The sequence below is a fragment of the Nomascus leucogenys genome, chromosome 8 (genome assembly GCF_006542625.1).
Source record: "Nomascus leucogenys isolate Asia chromosome 8, Asia_NLE_v1, whole genome shotgun sequence".
In the NCBI taxonomy this organism is placed as follows: Eukaryota; Metazoa; Chordata; class Mammalia; order Primates; family Hylobatidae; genus Nomascus; species Nomascus leucogenys.
The window spans coordinates 29,832,653-29,851,285 of record NC_044388.1 but is presented as its reverse complement, the minus strand read 5'-3'; the positions used below and the strand labels follow the sequence as shown (position 1 = coordinate 29,851,285).

Genomic DNA, 18,633 nt, shown 5'->3' with positions numbered 1-18,633 from the left:
CCTATAATCCCAGCACTTTGGGTGGCTGAGGTGGGAGGACTGCTTGAGGCCACATAGCAAGACCGCATCTCTAAATAAAAATAAATAAATAAAAATTAGAAAAAGAGAAATGACATAAGACTCAGTAATGGACTATGTTTCCAATATGACCTTTATTGAGCAAGTACTGCTGTGACATTTAACATCGATCAACATAAGATTGCAAACTGTGCATGTCAACGAGGTTCTCCCATGAACAAAAGTCCATTTTAAATGCACCAGTGAGGTAAACATAATTATTCATATATAGCTTTCTTAAGGCTGAGTTCTGTGTTTCATTTATTGTTTTTGGCTCAGTTGGTACTTTGCATAATACATCTCAAGACATCCCCCCTTAAGTGACCCCCTTCCAACAGCTTAGGAAATTGGCAAATTTCCCAGGTACATACAATATCATGCATTTGAATCCCGCAAAGACTGAGGAGGGAGCACCCTGAGCTTGCATGCAGTCCCCTCATATTGCACAAAGTAAAATACAATGTCTGGAGCCCCCATGGAAGAACCCGTTCTGTTTTGAAGCTGCCAATCACATGCATTTTGAAATTGTCATATGGCTTAACCTTTTGCAATGGACTCAAATCTTAGTCACTCTGGGTGACTTCCTTTACTATGGCGTGTGAAGTGACTTTTTCTACCTTTTTAGTAGACACTAGTTTCTCCTCAAAGGTCTCTTCATGCTCTTCAACCTTTTGAGTGACGGTTACAGATTTAGTGATATATTTGGTAGCACCATCTCCCCCCTCACTGGTGATTTTTTCTACCGTTTTGGTCACCACCACTTTCTCCTCACTTTTATCACCCCCCTTCTTTTCATCTGCCGGGCTCAAGTCTAGGCCATTGGTGACAACACCTTTCTCCTCTTCCCTCCCACTGCCTTTTTCCTTGGTCTCCTGCTCTACCTCCTCTTTTCCTTCTACCTCCCCATTGACAGCTATGTCTTCCTTCCTGGATCCCTTGGCACCTTTATCACTCCCTTCCTCCTCACTTCCTCCCTCTCCTCCTGCTTTCTCCTTCTCTTTCTCCTGCTGCAGTGGCTTCCCCTCTTCTTTGGTCTCTTTCTCCAAGTGCACCTTTACCGATTTGGTGATGGTGACCACCTCCGCCACAGCTTCCTCCTTTACCGGGGACTCAGCTTTCTTCTTCTCTGGCACATCCTTTGGTTTCTCTTCCTTTTTCTCTACCTTCTCTTCCTTGGGAGCTTCCTTGACTTCCTTTTCTTCTTCCTCCTTCTGTTCACCTTTCCCCACTTCTGCTTTTGACTTTGCCTCTTCCACTGGTGATTTTGGCACAGGAGACTTGGCTTTCTCTTCCACTGGTGATTTCGGCACAGGAGACTTGCCTTTCTCTTCCACTGGTGATTTCGGCACAGGAGACTTGCCTTTCTCTTCCACTGGTGATTTTGGCACAGGAGACTTGGCTTTTTCTGGCTTTTCTACCTTGGCATCTGCCACCAGCTCCTCCTTGGTGGCCACTTCCTCACTCTTTTCCTCCACTTTCTTTTCCTCTTTAGCTTCGACTTCCTCTCCTTCAGCTTCAGCCTCTGTTTCTCCTTCTTCCTGCTCACCTTCCTCTTTTTCACTAGAGCCTTCCTTCTCGGATCCTCCTTCTTCGGCTTGGTCTGACTTAGCTCCCTCATCTTCTTCCTCCTCTTCTTCCTGGCCTTCTTCTTCCTCCTTTTCCCCTTCTTCCTCTTCTTTAACTTCAGGTGCAGTTGCTTTCACTGGAGACTTTTTGGCAGCTACTTCTTCTTCAGCTTCGGGTTCCTCTTCCTTTTCTTCTGCTGCTTCTTCCTTCTCTTCCTTCATGGAAACGGCCAGTTCCTCTGTAATGGCTGTCAGGGCCTCTTCCATTTCTGACTTCTCATCCTCCACTTTGGTTTCCTCTATGATCTCCTCGACAAATTTGTGTTGGACCTTAAGCTTGGGAGCTTCCACCTTGGTTTTCTGAATCTTACTGGATATTGCGACTGAGGGCTGTCGGTGTGTATACAGTGGCCCAGTGATGCTTCCTGCAAATGTGCTAAATCTGGTCTCTTCACCCTCCAGGAGTTTTCTAAGGAGAAAATCAAAGAACATAAGACATAGTAAAAATTTCACTGGGCCTTCTGAACTTCATTACATTCTGGGTATTGTGGCAGCTACCTTTAAATAAATAGAATTACATAAGTAAAATATTCTATCAATTCAGTATCATACCTGCTATCACTTACTGGCATATTACATTACACTCAGTGACAGAGAAAGATTCTCCTGGACTGCCAGACAGTTGCCCCCTACAATGACTAACCTTGACCAATAGTCCACTAACCACACCCAGCTACTAAGTCTTGGCCCTGCAGTAGAGATCCGTTAGGTACAACATGAATATGCTGAAAAACTTGTTAGTGGCCAAATAGCAAAAAACAAAAACAAAAACAAAAAACAAAAATCCAGAAACAAAAACCCCCCAAACTCCAAAGCCAAACAGCCTTTCTGAGAGTAGTCACTTTCTTAAACATTAAGATTTTTAGGATATGTACTATTTTTAAAGCAAATATAACTTTCATAAAAATCTTACTGTTAAGGATATTTCAGAACTTAGCCAGGTGTTAATATGGATGTATTGAGTTATAAATTGGTTGATAATTTTTATCATAAAGTGTCTATTTAATGTAGCTATTCAGCTTTCCTGAAAAGAGAGATAGCTCTGTAAATGCAATTTATTCTCGTTGTACTATAACTACCTTATTGGTAGTAGGAAAATTTTAATCAACGATTTTGTCCTTTGTGCTTAGTCAACAGCAAGGTCACATCAATTAATAGACCTATAACCTATCTCACTATCTATAAAAAGGTCATACATATTTGTGTCTATATATCTAGATTTATATGCATATGCACATATATGTATCTATAGATCTAGATTAATATCATACATGATATATAGATATAATTTATACTACAGTCTAGCATAAAATATAATACATATAAATTATCTACATATATAAAATAACTATATCTATATTCTATCATTCTATATCTATTCTCAGCCAGATGATGGCAATAGTAAGCTATCTAACAGACAAACGGAGAAATAGAATGTCCTGGTGTTTGTCCTTGACATTATACATTTGAAAAGCTGAAACCACTAGATGAAATATTAAAAACCAAAACTGTGTTCATGCTTCCAGCATTTGAAAACATTTTTCCATAAAAAGTTTAAGCCTATGCATTGAGATTAATCTGCACCTCCTTCGTGTAATTCAAAAACCTTTTGTTTCTGCTAGCATTCATTCTTTTAAAACTGCATAAAAAGAGATAAAACTACACTTGCAATTCTTTAGAATAATTTCTTTTTAAGTAAGCAAGAAAACCAGGTGCTGAGCTGATGCCTGCACCCTGCCTGCTTTAACTTAAGTGGCGGAAGCTCTGTCCGAACAGCCTCTGCACTGCGGTTAGTGTTCCGGCCAAGCATAGTAAGCACCGTACCTGTACGCAGCGATTTCTATATCCAGAGCCATCTTGACGTTGAGGAGGTCCTGGTATTCGCGCAAATGACGAGCCATTTCCCACTTTGTGCCCCGAAGCTCATTTTCCAGCTGCTGGATGGTGTCCTGAAACAGACACAGAGAGTCTCCCTAGACTCATCCTTGCAAACAGCAACTTCCTTCGCAAACTACTTGCTACCCCTTCCCCCTCGCCTCCTCCCGTCTCCCTCCATTTCTGCAAACCTCGCTGACACCCGACTCCCAGTCTCCCTCCCCCACCGCCTTTTTCTTTTAAATCTAAGGGATTCTCAAACGAACATCCAAGATCAGTAAGACAATAGGACACTTCCTGGGCACATCACGCACGGAGACCAGTGGACTTAGAACACGTCTCAACAGGACACAAACATGCATGGATGGGGAAACTCCATGGCTGACCTGGCCATTCCCATCTGAGCCCTCTGGGCTGAAGCCAATTTTGAGAGCTCTTCCGATCACTGCCGGAAAAGTAGAGAATACACGCGTTTCTGCATAAGCTATCCTAAAGTTGCTGATTTATCCACTACCGAATTCATCCCTCCTGCTTTAAACGTGCAAGCGTGCAAAATTAGAACTGGAAAAGATGCACGTTTTGAAAAAGGTCAAGACCCTTAGCAGCTGGGGCAGGTGGGTGGGGGCGGAGTCTGGAGGATGAGAGGGGCGAGGACGCTGATCTGCAACCACCCTAGGTCTGTGGCGCGCGCGCTCTAGCGAGCGGCCACCAGGGAGCGCGACGGAGAGGGCGCCTGGGCACGCGCCCAAGTATCGGGGGCGCGCGGCGCTGGCGCTGGCGCAGGCTGGCCGCGCAGCCGCGGTTCCTACCTGGTAGCTGCTGAGGTCGTGGTTGTGGCGCTCCTCGATGTCGCTGAGCTGCCGCTCCAGGGACTCCTTGGTGCCGCGCACCGACTCTAGCTCGATGCTCTTGGACTGCAGCTGGCGCCGGTACTCGGCGATCTCTTCCTTGGCGGAGCGGATGGCCTCCTTGTTCTGCTCGGCCGCCTCGGTGAGCTTGGCGTAGCGGCATTTGAACCACTCTTCGGCCTGGTGCATATTCTGGTCGGAGTGGCTTTCGAGCTGGGAGCGGATTTCCTTCAGCGCCGTCGAGATGTCTGTCTTCAGGTAGTCTTTGCGCTCCACCGTGATGTGCGATGCCTGGATCTGGGCCAGAAGGTCGGCCACCTCCTCCTCGTGGTTGCTCCGCAGGAAGGCCACCTCATCCTGCAGCGACTGCACCTTCTTGTCCAGCTCCACCTTGACCAGCGACGCCTCCTCGATGTCTTTGCGCAGCGCGCGGATGGCCGCCTCAGTGTCGTCGCGCAACCGCGCCTCCTCCTCGAAGCGCTCCTTGAGCCGGTGGATGTCTTCCTCCAGGTGGTCCGAGTCCAGCTGCACCTGAGCCTTCTCGTGGTTCACCATCTCCAGGGTGGCGCGCAGCTCGCGGATCTCCTGGTCGTACGCGTCGCCCAGCTGGGCGTGCGAGGCCTGCTTCTGCCGCAGCGCCTGGATCTCTGCCTCAATCTCCTTATTTTGCTGCTCCAGGTAGTGCACCTTCTCTATGTAGCCGGCGAAGCGGTCGTTCAGCCCCTGCAGCTGCTCCTTCTCGTTGGAGCGCGACAGCTTGTAGTCGCCGCCGGGTCCGGAGCCGCCGTTGAGCAGGGACGAGGACTGGCTGAAGTCAAGGCTGCTCTCGGCGGAGCTGAGCATGGCCGAGCTGTAGGCGAGGCGCGGGGCGAGCATGCTGCGCTTGTAGGAGGAGGACACGGTGCTGGGCGAGCCGCGGGACCACGACTGCGAGCGGAAGCCGCTGGACGGGGAGCCGCTGACGCGGCTGAAGCTCGAGCGGGTCTCGGTTACCCGCCGGTAGGCGGACGGGTTGCCCAGCGAGTCCAGCGTGTAGCTCATCTTGGAGGCCTTGGGGCGTGTGGCTGTCACAGCGTTCTGCCGGCCTCGCCGCAGCCCATTTATAGCCGCGGCGCTGGTCCCGGGCCAGGGCCCCGCCCCGTGGAGGCGGCGGCCGAGGAGGCGGGGACTGCGGGCACCGGTCGGGGAGGAGGGGAGGGGGCGGCTGAACGGTGATTCAGCGCCCGCTCCACGTGGGCCCAGGCCGCATGGGAACCCGGACTTTTCTGCCCTGGGCCCAGCCCCTCCCCCAGGTCCCCTTTCAAAAGTCCCAGGCTACTTGTAGCCGATCATTCGCCTTCTTTCCATTTCTCACCTCCCGATTGCGTTTCGCACCATTGGTGCGAATATCGCCAGCACCTTTTCTTTGTCACTGTCCCGCCGTTCGGGCAGCGCTTCCCCGACCCCGTGGTCCCCTTGTTCTTTAGCCTTCTACCCTCTTATCCTCAAGGCTTTCTCTTATTTTGCCCTTTCCCCGATACTTTTTTCTTTACCCATCTTCTGTGCTTAATCTCATCCCCCTCCTTTTTGGCCCCTCTTCTCCCTCCTACTCTGGCCTTTAGTCCAGTTCACCCTGCCCTTCTCTCAGCCCCTTCTTCGGGGACCCTTTTCTTCCAATCTTTCCTTCTCCCCGTCTCCTCCCTCCCCTCCCCTTGCAGTCCCTCTTTTCCCCTCCCCCACCCTCATCTTTTCTTGCCTCCCTCCCCTTCCCCCACTCCTTGTCTTAAAGCAGCTGGAGATGAGCGCCGAGGAGCTGGGTCTAGAAGACAAAACAAAACAAAAAAAAGACTTTGAGGAACGGTCTGCCTGAAGGCTTCGGGAAGGGGACAAAGAGAACAGGCCGGGGTAGTTATTTGTATAAAAAGTGGGATATGGCGTTTTTAACGTTTGGGGGACGTCCGCAGCTTCCGCAGGGGCAGAAGGTAAGGCGCTTGTGCTCGCTATGGCGCCGGCAGCACCAAGGACAGCGCCCAGGTCGGCGAGCGGGAGGTGCAGCCACCCCGGGGGGCTTGTCACCCAGCCTGGCCTGTCAGGTTGGCAGGGGGCAGGGGGTTCCCTTTCCCCTCTTCTCTCCGAGTAAATACAATTGAAACCTGCCTGTAGTGACTCTCTTTGCAGGAGCGAAACTGGAATCACAGGCTAAGACTTTCCTGCAATGCAGGGCCGGCACAATGAACAGATTGCAGATTTTGAAAACAACCAAAATTCATTAAAGTCAGTTAACAGAAATATATACTTGTAGCCCAGTTTGAGTTTTCTAACATATGATGGTATAAGAAATGAAGAGACACAGGGCCTGAAATGTGAAGGTCAGATACTCCTTGGAAATGAGAATTTGAAATCTGTTGGGATGAAAAGTCCAGGGAAATACAGTTTTTGATAAGTTTGGACACAAACAATTGCCTTGTCATATTTCGATTCAGTATTCCCTATGTGTAACTGCAATGATTGAAAAAGCATCTGAATTAACTTTAAATTGATTTAAAAGCTGCCGAACAGATTCACCACAACCTTGAATAAAATCAGATGTTTTCCCTCCATTTAAAATGTAATATGTTTTTCCCCTTAGATTTTAATGATTGATTTGGAATAGATTTTCTATATCATTAAACATGTTTATGCACATAAGAACTTTACACAGACTTCTTGCTGTCTGGTGTACTCCTAACTGTTAAAATGTCTCTTTATTTTGGGTAGTGCTTTGGGGGTAATTCAGGTTTAAAAAGTTCAGAATACTACAAGATAAAGTGAAGAAGAGATTGCAGAACTAACAACAGCGCTGGGGTCACAGGTACAAGTGACTGAATGTGCAATGCTTGCTATGGGTGAGAAGAAACTACTGCTTATAAAAAGTAGGGACTCCAGACCGAAATAGCTTCTTTTCACAGCATGTTTCCTCAAGTCCCTGTTTTATTAAAAGACAGGATCATATTCATCAGTAAGTAATCAGGAAAGGGGTGGGTTTCTAGAGGTTTTATTTTTTATTTTTATCAGCTCCCTTGGCCTATTTGTATTAAAATAGAAATAATGTTTTAAATAGGAGGTGCTAATTTTGGGAGTTACTTTTGGTTTATTAATATGAAACTGCAGCATCGCAGGCCATGTAGGAGAAGGATGGTCTAGTTTGCTGAGAGACCTTAGGTAAAAAGAGCCCATCCATGTCTTGAGTTGTTGAGAGAGACAGATGATGGAATGAGGGGACTGGTTCGTGAATACTGTAAAAACAGGATTTTCTGGTTTTATGTAGATAAATAAAGGCAAAGAGAAAGAAAATTCCCTGCCTTCTGTAAAGTATTGCGGATGCCAGGCTGGACTCAGCAGGATACCATCTAGATAAGGCCAAATGCTAATTATGCAGTAATTTTGCTTTTGTTGCTTATTACTTTCTGCTTTTATTGAAATATATAAAAATCTTTGGCAATTTCATGGTGCACATTCACTGCAAACTCTGTAATGAGAGTACATGGTTAACTGGCAGGCTTAGGCTGTTAGTTTTCTTTAGGGCTTTGAAAAGGAGATGACTCTGCAGAGAGACATTTACAAGGAAACACATGTCTAACTTCACAATTACCCAGTTTTGCCTTGTATCTAAAGTAGCTCAAAAATTGTTCAGCTTCCAGCTGGTTACAGAAGGAGGAAAATGTTGCATACAAACAAAATAAGTCAGTTACTCAGGCTACATCTAGTGCCTATAACTTAAAATTGTAACTTCAATGTCACATGATATATTTTTCAATCTGGGCACTACAGGATAATGCAAAGAATTAAAACAGTTGCTTTATTAAGAAAAAACAGTTCCCATGGTTTAAAAAATGATGGATCCAGTTTCACATTTAGCAAAATGTTTTCTTTTATATTAAACTCTTCCACTTTAACTACTCTTCCTAAAGGTGATTTGAAGGTTATACCCATCAGTAAATTTAGTATGAAAACTTTTTTTAAAAAGCTATAAAAGATGTTTTTCCCTTTTTGTCTCATAGTTTTGAAGAACATTTACCACCTTAATATTTTTCACAGAAAGAAATGCTTTTGCATTTTTTTAAACCCTAACAATACTAAGGCTATGAAATCTTCTCGAAATATTAAAAGGAGAGAAAACAATCACGGCAACTCACCCAGATTAACCACACTGTATTCATGGAATTAAGTTTGACTACAATACTTTTGTAATTTATTCTAAATAGAAAAGTTACTCATAGGATTTAGATGTAAGACATTTTAAATGAAATTATCTCTGAATTGTTGTTTCATAAGCTACAGTCTGTTTTGAATCACTTTATAGAGAAATACAAGGCATGCTCCAATCTATATGTTCCTTCAGTAGGGAAAGTGCAAATGTTAACTTTGCAGCTAAGAGATAGCCACTGTCAGGTTTTGTAGGGTGTCATCTAATACTGGGAAAATACCATTTGCAAAGGTGATATATTTATTGGGTCATAAAATAAAGATAAAAATATAAGGAGTTGGGCATTTTCTTCCATCTTTCCCTATTTCCTTACATTTCTTCTTTTAAATAGTATTTTTGGATATAAAAAATGCAAGGAGGATGGGATGTAGGAACCGGATAGCAAGCAAGATACTCCAGATGGACGACGTCACTGTCAAATTGGTAGGCTGAATCCATCCAAGATGAGATGATCTGTACTTTCTTTCAACCTATTGTGTCTTGAACCTAATCCGTTTGCCTGGGATCTGGTTCTAGAACTCATAATAATTATTTATAACCTGTCCTCTGCTAATTATTTAAGGGGTTGTTGATGTAGGAAGCTAGGGACTTAGTCTGCTGAAGCAGGAACATAAGAAAAAGGAAGCTATATTACATATTTCTACTTGATCCTAGGGATGTCAAACTTTAAAGGCAGCGTTGACTTTTGTTTTTGTTGTTGTCAAAAGTTGAAAGAAAAATAAAAATATCCTCGGGGAGAAAGACTGTTTCTTGTCAGGGAAATTGGGATGTACATGTATGTCCCTATTGTCTTTAATCAAAACAAATCCATCTGTACCACAGTGTTCTTTTCTGTCATTAAGCCACTGAAATGGTGTTTGTTTCCCTTGCCAAATATTTTGTTCTTTGAATATTGCCTTCTATTTGTCAGTTACTGTTATTATGAAGTTAATTGAAGTATTTACAAAACTTAAAACATTTAACCTTTATTTTATTCCAAATGTTAAATTAATCAGTTTTAAAATTCTATATCTGGAAATTTCATGTGTGGTGGGGAAAAATTTAGCTTTCGGCTTTAATATAGCTTGCTGATTTTTTTGCTGTGTAATGCTTTCACCTCTCCACTGTGAATCCGTTCTGGGAAAGCCAGGGGAGACAGATTTAGAATTTTAAAAAAGTACTTGATAGAGCCTTGGTAAAAGTGATTCTAAAAATAAAGTTCAGTAGATGCATAATAAAACAGTACTCCTGTATTAATTGTCAGCATGTTTTTAATTGAACCCATTAGCTTTACCTATAAAGCAGCAACAGATCTTGATGATAATGCACTTGAATTTTGAAAACCCTGCATTGCACGTAACTGCACCAGTGCAGCTATGAAATATTTATGACATATTTTATCCCAAGCTTACCAAGGCCTGACTTAGCAAGAGACATAATTCTTTTATTAGAAAATCTTAACTAAAATGAGCTTTGTAAAACTAGAGCAGATCAATGATCTTTGGACCAAATTTCTGAAAACAGCTAAACCTGGGAACATAAAGTCACAAAGAAGCCCCACCTAATAATTCAGTCTCATAGTCCCAGGACTGGGTGATTTTTTTCAACCTCTGCAATTTTGAAAATAAATATTCTTTCATAATCCTTTGAAAATGGGCTCACTGTCATAGCTCTGTCTTGTCACTTAGCTTACTAAGAAAAGCATCTATTTTAGAATACTTAACTCATTTTTTTGGTTAAAATTTACATATATATGTAGTGTAGAAATTTACAAAATGCAGAGAGACAATAATTTAAGTATTTTCTTCTAGTCTTTTTCTCTATAACTTAAATGTAAATAGGATCTGTTTGTTTATATAATCCCATGCCCTGTTTTGTAAAGTGAGTATGTCTGAATAAGTAGTTTGCTATCTTTATAGGAAAAAACATGGTCCTGTTTGCCATGAGAGCTGGACTGTAGCTGGGTATTTAACTTGAATTTTTCTCTTAAAAAAGATTTGTAAAGACCCTTTAGATCAAGAATGATAAAATAATAATAGCGATAATTAATAACAATAGTAGATCAAGAAAGCCTAATCAGGACTGATATTAATTTCTGTCTCCTTTGTGCCTGCCTCTCTCTCTCTTTGGTTATTGAGAGGAATGCCATCATGAAGCTGAGGGCGGTGGTGTGACAGCTGGAGGTGGTAACTTGTAATAACTTGTAATGTGGTCTAGTCAGGCCTGAATACTGTGTTCTTTTACACTTAGTGGTACCCTAAATCCCAAGCCATCATCATCACCACCACCATCAGACTTTTACATTTGGACAATGCTTTATATCAAAGTAGGAAAGCAAAACAAAACAATGTATTCTCATCTGAGCTGTGCACAAATTATTATTTCCATTTTAGAGTTGATAAAATTGCTGATTTGTCCAAGGTCATACATCTGGAAAGCAGTGGAGCCTGGGCCAGAACTCATACCTTCTGACACTCATGCCAACATTAGAACAAGTTTCTTTAGTAGATTATAAAATCCAGTCTCAATGAGCATGAAAAATAAAAGTAGGCGGATCATAGTCACATCAATAAAAATAACTGGTATTTATTAAGTACTCGCTAGGTGCTGGGCACTGTGCCAGAACTTTACTGGGTTATCTCATTTAATCATCACCACAACCCTTTGAAATGACACTTTTGTGGAAAGTGCAATTGAGCACAGAGGCACAGGGAGGTTAAGTACCACACACAGCTTGGAGGTGGTGGAATGAAGACAGGAATTTAGGAGACTGACTCTGGAGGACAGTCCTCAGCCCAATCATCAGGAGGCCATGCCCACCTTAAAAATCTCATTTAAAAGCTAATTGTTGAACTGCTAGGTCATGTTAAAAAGATTAAAGGGCTAGCTAGGTGCTGTGGCTCACACCTGTAATCCCAGCACTTTGGGAGGCCGAGGCGGGTGGATCACGAGGTCAGGAGTTCGAGATCAGCCTGGCCAACATAGTGAAACCCCTTCTCTACTAAAAATACAAAAATTAGCTGAGCGTAGTGGTGCACGCCTGTAGTCCCAGCTAGTCGGGAAGCAGAGGCAGGAGAATCGCTTGAACCTGGGAGGTGGAAGTTGTGGCGAGCCAAGATTGCGCCACTGCACTCCAGCCTGTTTGAGACTCCATCTCAAAAAAAAAAAAAAAAAAAAGATTCAAGGGCCACTATACATTCTTTTGCTGCATTTTTAACTATTTATATAAAAATAAAACATCTTTATATTTTTTCAGCTAAACATTATTTCATGGTTTGTGACTTTATTAAAGACATTAAGAATAAAAACCTTGAATTGTCTTTGTTATATTGTATTCTAAATTAATTTTCTATGTAATTTGAAGTATATCAAATTCATTCTGCTAGTCCATGCTCTATGGATGATATCTCTAATCATGTGGCTATTATTTTTTCTGGTATATATTTATCATTCGCATTTATATACACTTTTGGTTTGGTTTTTAGGAGATTTTTAATTTGTACTATACATTAATTTATCATGATATCATTTATTTACATTTATGGATATGTTTATACACAGTTGAAAAGACAATCTTTTAATCATGTATTCACAATTTTTTGTAGATGTCAGACTCTTTAAACTAAACCTACTTTGAGAGATCCAATAACAAGCTTTTGAATCTTGGCAGAAGGAAAAGCTTGGCCCACAATCTTCGGCAGCGAAGGTTTACAATAGGATGATTGGCAAGGAAGCAGCTTTTAAAATCTATTAAAACAGTGAAGAGCCAGCCATGAATAATTTTAAGTGAATCTCTTGATCATCTATTTTATATATTAAAATCAGGGTTATGTGACTGTACTTACACAGGTTGCCTAGAGACCAGTCAGTCTTAATCCATTTTTGTTGTTTATGGGACAAAGTGCTCTGAATCAGCCTTATTTTCATTTGTACAAATCTGCGTTGGTTTCTACTTTATCAGATAGGGTCAAAGAAGAGAACTGTTTCTCATTTTTCCTGAGCAAAAGTTGGCCTTGAAAAGAAACATCTATGCTATACTAGTCATGGCAGCAAGCAGCTTCTGTCTGGATCTAGATTACCTAAAATTATTAAGGAATGAATGCCTAGTGACAAAAATCCTTCCTCAGCCAACGTGACTCATTTCATACAATTTGTTGTGTTTTCTCTTGACTCTTGGTAATGTCTGTGGCCCCTTCTCTCATGCTCTATATACCGTGGAAACCTGCACTTTTGGAAACTCTAAAGGGTGAGACACTTGTGTACTTTCTTGCACAAGGTACACTCCTGTTACCATCAAGCCATTCGAAGTTTAGCGAAGACCCTATATCATATTAGTGAAACTCTTCTCCTTCTGGCTAGCCAGTCTCTTGTATACTTCCATGACCGGGTCCTAGGAAACCTCTACTTACCCTTCCATATTTTTGACCCATGCATTCCTCCTCTCAGTCCCTGAACTTGATTGCTTGTGGTCTAGTTGGGTACTACCACCTGCTGGTCATTTAGATAATGTCTCAACACTGACCACAAAATTCTAACTGCAGACTCTAAGTCTTATCCATATTTGTACATCCCACAGTGTTTTACTGATAGTGAGTGCCCAATAAATATTTGTTGTGCGAATGAGTAAATGAAATTCTACCTTTTTCTCCCTAAAACTTTCATTCAACAAACAATGTCTTCAGTATCAGGCACTGTGCTGGCCACTGGAGAAACATGAAAGGAAGGATCTTAGCTTGGACGGACACAGTCTACTGGAGGATTCAGGCAAGTAAAGACCTAGTTACCTTGAGGGAACTGTCTCTAACATAGCTAGAGGTAAACAACACGTGTCATGAGAGCACAGAGGATGGGTGACTAAACCAATTGGTAAGAGTGGAGGACCCTCTGTGAGAGTTTTCTGGGGCAGATGGCATCTGAGGTAAGTTTTGGGGCATAAGTAGGAATTGTATAGGGAAGAAGAGGAGGGGAGGGCAGGCACAGTGTTATCAAAAACCTGCAAGTGACTGAAAAGCAGGGAGCATACCAGAATAGAGAGACGGGGTTATGTAGCACAGCCCAGAACGCATGGGGCATAGAGTCCAGGCTGGAGAGAAGCGGGGGCACGTAGCTCAGGAGAGAAAGGGAACATTTAGCCAAGATTGACAAGACAGAGGACATGGAGACCAGGCTGAAGAGGGAAGCAGAGGAGAGGCCATAAGGGGCTTCCTATGTCATGACCAGACCTTTGCATTCATTCATCTCATAGCTGATTAGAGGCAGTTGAAGTATTTAAGAGGGATAATGATCTAGTCAGACTGGTTTGTTAGAAAAATCACTTTGGCAGAGGGGAGCAGAATACTTTGGTGGGTGAAAGGGATCAGAAGGTGGAAAATAAACTTGGAGACTATTGCAGGAATCCAGACGAGATTAGAGGAAGATGCAAATTAAGAAAGGCGGATGAGAAGAGGCAGGTACTAGAGTGCAATGGAAGGGCTTGGGGGCAGAGGGAGACGGCGATGCCATCCCCTGCATTTATTTCCTGTTTCTGCTGTAACAAGTGGCCACAAACCTGCTAGTTTAACAGAACACACATTAATTCTCTTACAGTTCTGGAGGTGAGATGTCTAAAATTGGTCTCAGTGGGCTGAAACCAAGGAGCCGGCAGGCTGCGTTCCTTCTGGGGACCCTGGGAGAGAATCCCCCACCTATTTTCTCTGGTTTCTAGGGGCCGTGTGCATTCTTTAGCTCATGACCCCTTCCTCTATTTTCCAAACCAGCAACGCAGCATCTTCTCACCTCACTGACCTCTGCTCCATCTCACATGCCCTTCTCTCACTCTGACCTCCCTGCCTTCTCTAAGACCCTCATGATGACACTGGCCCCCTGATAATCTATATTAATTTGCTAGGGCTGCCATAACAGACTCAGCGGCTTAAACAACAGAAGTTTATTTATTTATTTTCTTTACAGTTCTGGAGGCTGGAAGTCTGAGATCAAGGTGTCAGCAGGATTGATTTCTTCTGAGGCCTCCTTAGTGGTGCCGTCTTCTCCCTGTGTCTTCACATGGTCTTCCTGCAATGTGCCCGAATCACAATTTTCTCTTCTTATAAGGACCCTAGTTATTGGATTAGGGCATATCCTAAGTACCTCATTTTAGTTTAACCACCTTAAAGGCCCTATACATATTCAGAGGTACTGGGGGTTAGGGCTTCAGCATATGAATTTGGGTGTGGACACAATTCAGCCCATAACAGGATTCTTATCTTAATCACATCTGAGAAATCTCCTTTGCCAAGCAAAGTGACATATTCATGTAGTGTGGGGAATGGATGTGAACACCTTTAGAGAGGGGGCATTTTTCAGCCTAATATATCCCCCAAAATATAAAGTACAGGAGAAAAACCAAGTCTAGGGGTTGAGGCTGGATGCTGGAATTTATACATGCCAAACCTGGGATGCCTATGAAGCAACCAAGGAAAGAATCTTCCAGGTGATTGAATTTCCTTGACTATAGAGGAAGGCCCTACTCTCCACTCTGTGTACTGCACACAGGGTAGGGCCTAGTTATATATTAGGCTGGTGCAAAAGTAATTGCAGTTCTCATTGAAAGTAACGGCAGGCCGGGTGCAGTGGCTCATGCCTGTAATCCCAGCACTTTGGGAGGCCGAGGCGGGCAAATTACGAGGTCAGGAGATCGAGACCATCCTGGCTAACACAGTGAAACCCTGTCTCTACTAAAAATACAAAAATTAGCTGGTCATGGTGGCACGTGCCTGTAATCTCAGCCACTCGGGAGGCTGAGGCAGGAGAATCACTTGAACCAGAAAGTTGGAGGTTGCAGTGAGCCGAGATCGCACTACTGTACTCTAGCCTGGTGACAGAGTGAGACTCCGTCTAAAAAAAAAAAAAAAAAGTAATGGCAAAAACCACAAGTATTTTTGCACCATCCTAATACAGTACTTTTCAATGATTTTCTTACCCCAGTTGGTCTTAGATTCCTAGCTAGATTGCAAGCCCGTTGGTGCTGCTGTCTTACTACTCTGTTGTATCGAAACCACTCCAAACCTCATTTTCTTAATTTGTGAAACAGCAATAATAATAGAACCTATTTCATAATGTGGTTTTGGGGATTAACTAGTGTGTATAAACTGCTAGTGCCTTTGACAGTGCCAGATAAACAGTAGTTATTATTATCACTATGATGCTCATAAACCTCACCTATAGTGGTTGGCATCACTCTGGGCATGTGGTAGGTTTTCACTGTGCTAACGAGACGTATATCACATAACCTTTTCATGAAGAGTTTAAAGACTTGTCAGAGAGATAAGAATTTACCTAGGGTAAAAGAGAAGGAAATTGATGTGCTTTAGCTCACCAGGTTTGGCAATAAAAATGTTAGAATGAAGATGATTAGAGACCTATTCAGCCACAATGATATTGGGTGCTTGATTTTAGGCACACAGTTCAATATCAAGATAAGAGGAAAAAAAATATTTTTGCATAAGACTGAGTATGTGCATGTATTTAACAGGACACCCCTTCTTTCCCCTGCACTCAATTTTTTTGCATATGGACATACATAATGAGATAGAAAGTTGCCAGGTTGCAGATTCTTTCTTTTGTAGGAGCTACATGTTGGCTTAAAGTGAACAGAACATGTAACCCTGAATCTGCCTTTAGCCTTGAATATAGATGAACTCCTTTGTCTCAGTGACACAAGTGACAGATCTGGCAAAGCACAAAGCTGAAGTTACAAAAAGATATAGACAACAGATTATACCATAACAAGAATTTGGTATAATCTTTGAATTTTTTGATAACCTAAATCCTAATTTTCTTGCTAATATAACACTTAGATTCTTATCCATTTTGAATGCTTAGGTTTATGCCTTTCAAATCTTTTATTTATAGGCAGATCCTATCAATAGATGAGAATCAGAGAGAAATGATAAATACATTTTAGCAAAAATAGTGTGGAGGGAAAATAGTTATTTTTCACAACATGTTTCATGTTAAAATATCTGACAGACAGCTTATTATTTTTTTGGCAAACTGCTAAGGATCCAGAAGGATTAGAAAGTCCTCTTCCTCAATGTCATTTGTCTAAAACACTAATTGTCAGAACACTCCAAAACCTTCTGTGCTTGACAGAGGTTTTTTTTTTTTTTATTTTATTTTTATAATCAGAAAAAAATACAGTAATGCGCAAATCTGAATGCAAATTACCTCCTGTTTAATTACATTATGGGTGTAAATTACCCCCAATGCCAAACACTTCTGCCCTGGGTTCCAGAACTGTGTGTTGCAATTGCATCTTTCATGCTCCTTTAAATTTTGCAGTGGTAACAAATGTGTAATACCAATAATTATGAAAACCACTTGCTATGTGCAGCTAATTTAAAATCTAGGTTCATGATTCTATATTTGAAATGTGAAATTCAACCCTGTCAAATTTCCATCAACACTTAAATCTAAATGGTTCTTCTGTTCACAGTGTCAGAAATAAGAAGTGTCAAAGTTACCAAAGGCAAAGACTAAGACTCTGGGAATCAGTGAACAGGACAGCATCAGAAGGTTAGGTGACCTTGAACTTCCCTTGGCCTTAGTTTGCTCATCTGCCTAATGGGGGATGATATCTATTCTACTTAAATGAGACTGCTTTTTCAAAGAATAAGTGAGATCTTGCATTAGTGAGGTAAAAAGGCTAAGCTGATTAACGAGAGACCCAATATTACAGTGGCTAAAAGAACAAAGAAGCTTATTCTTCTTTTGTGTACTGATCCTGGCGGGGAGGTGGCCTGTTTTGTACTGTGTGGTCATCTTGGGGTTCTAGTTGGGAATGCATCCACCATATCTGGGTTCAGAAAATGAGATTTTAATGAATTGATTGGGCCAGAGGGCATGCTTAGAATTCCGGTATTATGGCACTCTGTTCTTCCTGAATGTTTCATCCATTGCTCACCTCCTATCCAGATTCTACCCACTAGACCACAGCTCCATTTCTGCTTTCTCAGGAAGACTTCATTGCCTCCTCTCTCCTCTTAAGTTCTCCCAGCATGTAGTTGGCATCACGTGATTTGGTAATTATCCCAGCTCCTATTGTTTTATGTTGCATATGCAAAGAAATCTTGTTCCTGCAATTAAACTTTAGGCTCTTTAAAGGCAAAGACCTCTTCTTACTGCTGCTTTATCCTTTTCCACTTCCCTCTTCTCACTGGGTATAAAAATAGCATGCAATGTACACATCTTATAAATAGACATATCGAATTAAACAAAATCAAAGAGCATGTTAGAGCTGTGATTTCCTAGACTCAGAGGAAACAGAGGGTTTTGACCCTTTTCCTTGTTTTTTATTAATAACATGGTTAGGTTTGCTGAAGTTTAGATTTTGGATTCCTGATGTCCTGATCAGAATTCTCCATGACATCACTTGGGAACTCTTTCCTAAGGCCCGAAGTGTAGGTCAGGTAGTCTGAAAACAAGTTGGCAAGAGCCAGAAATTGTGGCCCTCCAGGTATGTGGCTTGCACTAGAATTCATTGTTGACAATGGCACTTCTGGATTCTCTCCATATTTCTGCTTGTCCCCCGTTTTATGAAGGCTGTATACAGCCACATCACCTTTATAAAATACATTTTAACTAGGAACAATCATGGGGATAATTATGCATGTCCACATCTCATTTACATAGTCAATGGCCAATTAATGTTTGGTGACCAGATGGTAAACTGGAAAGTAATTGATCTTTTCCAATCAATATGTGGAAAACAGTTGACTTTGACCTTTTGGATTTGCTTATCTTGAGGTGTTGTATATACCACAAGCTGGGCATTACAGGCACCTATCAATTGCATCGATTGCCCTTTTGATTTTCCCTTGCTGCTGAGCTGGAGTTGAAATCATGCATTGTATCTACTCTAAGCTGATTTGCACAGAGGAAGAGAAAAGGGGAGGAAGTCCTTTGGTGAGTGTTGATGGTTGCTAGGGACCATTGTGGACAGCTTGAACCTCAGCTTTCAGAGGAAGACTAAGAGGGGATGCCTTAA

General features: G+C 42.3%; 1 protein-coding gene across 2 annotated transcripts; it reads right to left on the bottom strand.

The window, feature by feature from the left end:
- Positions 1-132: 132 nt before the first annotated feature.
- Positions 133-11,548, bottom strand: NEFM (neurofilament medium). 2 transcript variants are annotated; one of them, XM_012508450.2, is made up of 3 exons: positions 4,367-11,548; positions 3,507-3,631; positions 133-2,091 (listed from the first exon to the last, which is right to left on the bottom strand). In XM_012508450.2, exons 1-3 carry the CDS (start codon positions 5,444-5,446, stop codon positions 621-623), a joined length of 2,676 nt encoding a protein of 891 aa, XP_012363904.2. In that variant the 5' UTR covers positions 5,447-11,548; the 3' UTR covers positions 133-620. The 2 variants fall into 2 exon arrangements, with proteins under 2 accessions (XP_012363904.2, XP_030672849.1); XM_030816989.1 differs by lacking the exon at positions 4,367-11,548 and adding an exon at positions 3,944-4,298.
- Positions 11,549-18,633: the final 7,085 nt, after the last annotated feature.

Coding starts and splice junctions, on each gene's coding strand:
- NEFM (XM_012508450.2), bottom strand. CDS start 5,446: ATGAGCTACACGCTGGACTCGCTGGGCAACCCGTCCGCCTACCGGCGG. Junction 3,632..4,366: donor ACGACCTCAGCAGCTACCAG/GTAGGAACCGCG, acceptor TGTCTGTTTCAG/GACACCATCCAGCAGCTGGA. Junction 2,092..3,506: donor ATAGAAATCGCTGCGTACAG/GTACGGTGCTTA, acceptor TTTTCTCCTTAG/AAAACTCCTGGAGGGTGAAG.